General features: G+C 38.7%; 1 protein-coding gene across 1 annotated transcript in view; it reads left to right on the plus strand.

Moving 5' to 3' along the window:
• The window catches only part of MCC (MCC regulator of WNT signaling pathway), a 184171-nt gene extending 180722 nt beyond the window's left edge, over window positions 1–3449 (plus strand). The window contains 1 exon segment of the mRNA XM_054288341.1: window positions 1016–3449. Coding sequence (XP_054144316.1) covers window positions 1016–1196 — 181 coding nt within the window. The 3' untranslated portion in view covers window positions 1197–3449.
• Window positions 3450–6166: the final 2717 nt, after the last annotated feature.

Raw genomic sequence — 6166 nt, forward strand, 5'->3', positions numbered from 1 at the left:
TATTGGTTTATTTTTGCTGTGTTCTTGTAAAGCACTAATATTCCACTTACCTGAATGAGAAGTTTCAGGACCCTCATGTTCATCCACATGTCAACACTCCAGACTTATAGTTAGAGAAGGGGGAGGTACAAACCTCCCATGCAGGCCACTGACAACTACATAGTTAAGAAGAGAAAGCAGGGAAATAGGTTAATCTCAATTGAGTTACTAGTAGCGATTACACAATTTAAAAAGCTAACAAAAATATTTTTGAATTTGTTACTTTGTTTTTAACTCCTCCCTTTTCTTTGGCTCCAACTGCTTCATTAATAAAATGTCTTGGATAATCACACCCGAGTTCCATTGCTCACTCAGGGCACTTTTCTTGTACTGTATTGGGATGGCCTAGGAATATGGTGGGCTGCAGCTGCCCTTCCTGCAAGCAGCCTCTGACTCACAGTGTGGTTTTCCTTAAATTGCACTTAAAAGCCTTTGTGGTGAGAAGCAGCACCCATCTCAAACTTTCCAGCCCAGTCAAGGTGGAGGCACAGAAGCTACTGAACAACTAGCAAATTAGCACAAGATGCCATCCTCTGAATGTAAATCTTACTTCTTTAAAATGAAAAATGCAGAATCAGTCCTTGACTTTCTAAGCAGATTCTGGCCATGCAATGGCCAGATTTTTTATAAATCACATCTTATGATGTGGTATGATCTTGACTCATAAACAGTGGTATGAGAGGTCATCAACAGCAACCTCCACCTGCCTCTTAGAACCATATTTAGTTTTCTTTACCAGTTTACTGGAAAAGGTCTGTGCTTGCTCCAGGAAAGACACAGACATTAGCATTGATCTGGGTTTGGATCAGAAAGGTTTGTATCTAATCCATTTTAAAGCACTGGTAAATGCTGGGAAGGGGATCAGTACCCAGCCTTTGAAGTTCCCTGAAGGTGGCACTTTGGGGTAGATTTTTTGTAGCACTTACTCTGAAACAAGCCTGTTTGAATTACCTTGTATGCCTTGTGTTTTTAACAGCAACTTGGTAGCAGCTTATGAAAAAGCAAAGAAAAAGCATCAAAATAAGCTGAAGAAACTGGAATCACAAATGATGGCCATGGTGGAGAGACATGAAACCCAAGTAAGAATGCTCAAACAAAGAATAGCTTTACTGGAAGAAGAGAACTCCAGACCACACACCAATGAAACTTCACTTTAAGTGCATCTCTTTAAAGGATACTTAGTGCCATTACAACTTTCTTTCTTTTGGAGGTTGACTTTTAGGTAGCTTCAAATGTTAAAAGCGCTCTGATTGTCAATGCTGACAAAACTTAAAAGCTCCTTCTCTGGGATCCCAGAGAGGTATCATGGGGATAATAAAAGTGTTAACCTTAAGGACTGTTTCATAATGTAAAATGGCAGTGCCTGAATTATCATGCTATAATTGTGTACATTGTCTGTGTTGTTATGTCTGTATTCATACAGCTTCTCTTCCCCTGTCACCCATGGGTGACAGTGTCACACAGCAGAATAATTCATGTTAAGAGGTTTCATTTGGGTAGTTTGGAGATCATGTGAAGTTTTCCCAGTCCCTGAGCTGTCTGCACACAAGTCCACACTGTACCCTCATGACTCGCTGCTGTGGTTACACCACAAACAGGCAGCTGCAGAGTGGGGGTGACAGCCTGGCTGGCTTTTTCTTTGCGCCCTGCTTGCAATTCTGCTGCTCACAGTGCAGGTCAGGTAGGAAAGCTCCTGTTGATTTGGGAAAAAAAACCAAAGCAAGCATAGTTGCATCTCTGAGAACTATGATAAAAGTGTAATTCTTACAGTGCATACAAGGGCCAAAGGCTGTGGGTTTCACCATGCCACACAGACACTCTGTGCCAAGGGTGGGTAAGAAATTACAGAAGACCTCCTGTTATTTATATTGCATGGTGTTTGCAACTACTTTGTAGAAGAAGTTTTTTCTTGCTATATACACTATATCCAAGGTTTTCTTTAAGAAGCTGGGCCATTTCTGTCATGTGTATTGTGCTTATTACAGCTTACTGTGATCAAGAGGTAGAATGTCTTCTTTTTATCCTTTTTTTTTGACCAAAAAAGGTACTTAAATAATGTACCTGTTTAATATTGAATACATAGGCACAAAATTATAGATGTGTAGATATATGGATATCCAGCCACAAACTGAATGTGAATGGTGAAGTCTTACAGCTTTCTTAGGTTAGTTTTTGTTACTGCTAACATTCTCTTGTTTAAATCATGTATTACTGTATTATCAAACTGTCTGAAGTGCAAATTTTGGCTTGTTAGGTAAAAGAACATTAAGCAAATCATGGGGATCAGGTTGATTTCTGTAGGGGTCAAAATACAGGAGTCTGCCATAGCACCTGTTATATTCAGAATTTGCTTTTTTTTTTTTTTTTTTTTGACAGAGTACGTAAAAAAGCTTTATGTGTGTTTTAAAAAGCCAAGCTATAGTCCCTTCACTGTGTTAGCCTGCTGCTGTGTTATGCCTCTGCTTTGCATTTTCCAGGCTGATTTTAAGTGAATCTGATTTCGGGAGATGTTTATCGTTTTTGCTTTACATGTTGAGTTGCACCTCAAGTTTTTTACTAGTGTATTTAGAATTATGATAACTTTTCTCATTTATTTCTCCCATTACTAGTACTAAGAAAATATTTGAGAGGACTCTGCCTACTGTTGGGTTAGGTCAGACAACATAGTTGCAGGAATTTGTGTTCAGAATATGGCATTATTGTTAAGTCTTGGTTACATCTGGAAGTGCAGCAGTTGGTTTTCCATCTCTTACTGCTGTAGCTGCTGTTGTCCTCTGTCATTAGAGTAGTTGTTCCTACTTCTCTGGAGTCTAGTATATCATCCACAAAGCCAGCATCACATGTGGTTGGTTGCAACAGCAAATTAAAACAATGATGATTTCAAAATTTTTAGGTAGTGATGTTCTGGTTTTGATCAATCTTCTTTCTCAGAATAATTGCACTTCTTAATTTATAATATAACTAGAAATTATTGCAAATGAGTCTCTTGAGGGAGGAGGCACATTGATTTTTTCTGTCTCTGTGGTTCTGCTTAGCAGCTTTCTATGGTGCTTCCCCTTTTTAGGCCCAATTTTCTCACTTCCAGGAGGGTGGGGGTCTGCCATCAGCTTCAGCAGCTCAGCACACTTGTACTGAAGAACCACAAAGGAAAGTATCCACCATATGCTGTGGAAAAAATGTAGTTATACTTTTGTCTTCCAGCATCTGAAACACCCGTGTGACTTGAGGTCACCTCAGAATGTCCATGTGAAATACTTTTCACTGGAGAGGACAGGAACCATACTGCTCTGAGCTGCCTCTTAGGCTCATTTTTCCCCCTGTTTAGTTTAATGGAATTACAGAATGGTTTGGGTTGGAAGGGACCCTAAAAATCATCTTGTTACAGTCCCTTTCTGTGGGCAGGGACATCTTCCACTGGACCAGGTTGTTCCAAGCACCATCCAACCTGGCCTTGGACATTCCAGGGATGGGGCAGCCATAACTCCTCTGCACAACCTGGGCCAGTGCTTCAGTGCCCTCACACTTAGAAGAGTTTCTTCCATAAGAAATTCAGATACTCTTACACAGAAGCTGCAGCCTCAGTGTTTTTTCCAGGCCTGACAATTTGCTGATTATTTCACTACATTTAGCACAAATCATCTGTGCCAGCTGTGCTCTAGAAGTGCATTAGAATTATAAATCATCAGTAAATGTAAACCAGTCCCATTTTTCCCCATAAGGGTTGTAGATTAAAAAGCAGCACTGGTACCATCTAGCCTCAGCAGTAGCCAGAGTTTGCCAGACCACCAGTTGATTTATTTGCCTCAGCAAGCAGCTACTGCATCATTTGTTAGAATACTGGAAAGGATCAGCTGGGAATGGTCACAGGCTTAATGTTACTGTGAAAACTGTTCATTAGTGATAATCAGCTTCAGCTCCAGTGTACCCCATTCAAATGGCACCAACCCTCAGAAAAAATGCCAAAAAAACCTCAAACTCCTTTTATGCAACTCTGAAGTACCAGCACAGAAATACCTGAGTGTGTAGTGCACACAGTTACAGCAACTTAACTCTCTTAAAGCTTGTTGCAGAAATAATAAATTTGCAGAGCAAGAAAAAAAGGTGATTCCTGCCAACCTAGTCCATTCATGAATTAATGACTGGACATTTTTTGATTTTCTTAAGTCACCAGAGTGCATGAAACTTTTGTATTTCACTGAGTGCTTAGAAAAAAATCACTTTTTTTCTAATTCTATGTATAAATCTTCACCAGTTTGAATGTACTGTTAGCTTTTGTAAAGCACACGTGACTAAGTTTGCATTCATGTCATGTTCTACTGGTTTTGTTAGTTTTCTTTTCCTCCAGTATACTGCACCATGAATTGTAACTTTAGAAACTTTTCACCTTACTGAGTTAGCTTGAAATGTGTTGCTACCTTTTCGTTTCCAAGCAGCTGTAAAATAGCTATTTTGTGTTCATTTGATAGAGAATTGTAAAAACTGCATTTATTTATACAGAGGCATTTATAATACTTATTTTACAAATGTTCTTATATTCTGAATAAATTTCTAATGCTGTTTCTTTGCCTTGGGAGTTGTTTCACTATGGCTTGTCACCTTGCTGTTGAATGGGACTGCCTAAAGACACCTTGGCCCAAAGATATCTCATCTGCAAGCTAAGTTACTGAGGGAGATGGTTTGACATTGTCAGTGAAGTTCACTTAACAGAGCCGTGAAAAGTTGTAAAGAACTCAGATATGGCCACAGGTTTTAGAACATCATTTTAGTACATCTTCAACGAACCATTTATGGAAATGGAAGGGCATGCGTGAAACTGTTACCACGCGTCCAATTCTTTTAATAACAAGTTATATAGACCAAAACAAAAAGAAAATGTTACATAAAATATCTAAAAGCACTGATTGAAGTTTAAATACTTCTTTCTTCTGTTCGTCTAACACATTTTATTTTTTTTCCATTGTGTTGAATGGCATTCACCTTTACAGCTGACTTAAAAAAATAACTTCCTCTCCTGGCTAGAGGAGATATAATTACTGCTGGTTTAAGGCAACACGTGAACACTCTACAGTGAAAGAATAACCTGTACCAGCAGCAGAGGCATCACATTCCACAATGAACTGCAATCCTTATATTCATACTTCCGTACTTCAATACGTTTATTTATAAAGCAATTTAATTTTACAGAGGAAAAAATAACAATATAGAAGAAAATGTTAACTTAGTCTTCTAAATGGTGTGCTTCAGTTTTGAATCAATTTATAACAAACAAATTCACAATCATCAGTACAGTAGATGTTACAGGTAGTTACAGATTCTACTTATTACAACTGAAGAGCTGACTAATGCAAACTTTCTTCAAAAGAACATAATGGAAGTTGTATAAAATCTGTAATGATTTTAACTCTTTAGCTGTACATATTTTCTTCTTAATGAGCACAATGTGCCACTTACACACAGAGGAAAACAGATCGAGTTCTTGAGCTTTAACAAACAGAAGGAAGACATAACCCTTCATGCCTGAGCCACACCACAAAGCACTGGCTCCTGTTTCTGCAAGGCATGCAGTGCTGCCCTGAAGAGTGTCATCGTTTGGAAGCAATACCCAAGTCTGGGTCCTGGAACATGAACACCAATAGAGCATTCTGCTGAACTAACAACCCCGCACCTTCTTCTGGGGGGGGTCTGTTTTGCTTTTTAATGGTAAAAGTGCCTTGCAAACCCAGCTCAACTGCTCCTCAGGGATAAAGTTAAACTTCCACATAGTGCAGTGCCATGCAGACAGAGTAAAGTTCTGTTGCAAGTATTGGCGTGAGAAGTATTTGCTGAGAGCTCTTTATCATGCAGTTTTCCATACATTTTCTGCATAACAAAATTATGTACCCAACCAGTAAGATACAAATTTCATTCCCACAGTTTAGTAATTTTGATCAAACATGCTTAAAAAAATTTGCAAAGTTCTTCTCACTATTGGAAATGTGTCATAGAGAACTGTGTTTGCAGGATGTGTTTTCTTAAAAAGCTATGAATGCCTTATTTTAAAATGATTAATGCTCCACAAGCTGTAATCATTTTCTTAAAGGCACTGAACTGCAACCCATACTGGAAACAAGAAGCTAGTTCTTCTGAT

The sequence above is a fragment of the Melozone crissalis genome, unplaced genomic scaffold (genome assembly GCF_028551555.1).
Source record: "Melozone crissalis strain CALT ecotype California unplaced genomic scaffold, PUWL_Pcris_2 ptg000005l_1, whole genome shotgun sequence".
Lineage (NCBI taxonomy): Eukaryota > Metazoa > Chordata > Aves > Passeriformes > Passerellidae > Melozone > Melozone crissalis.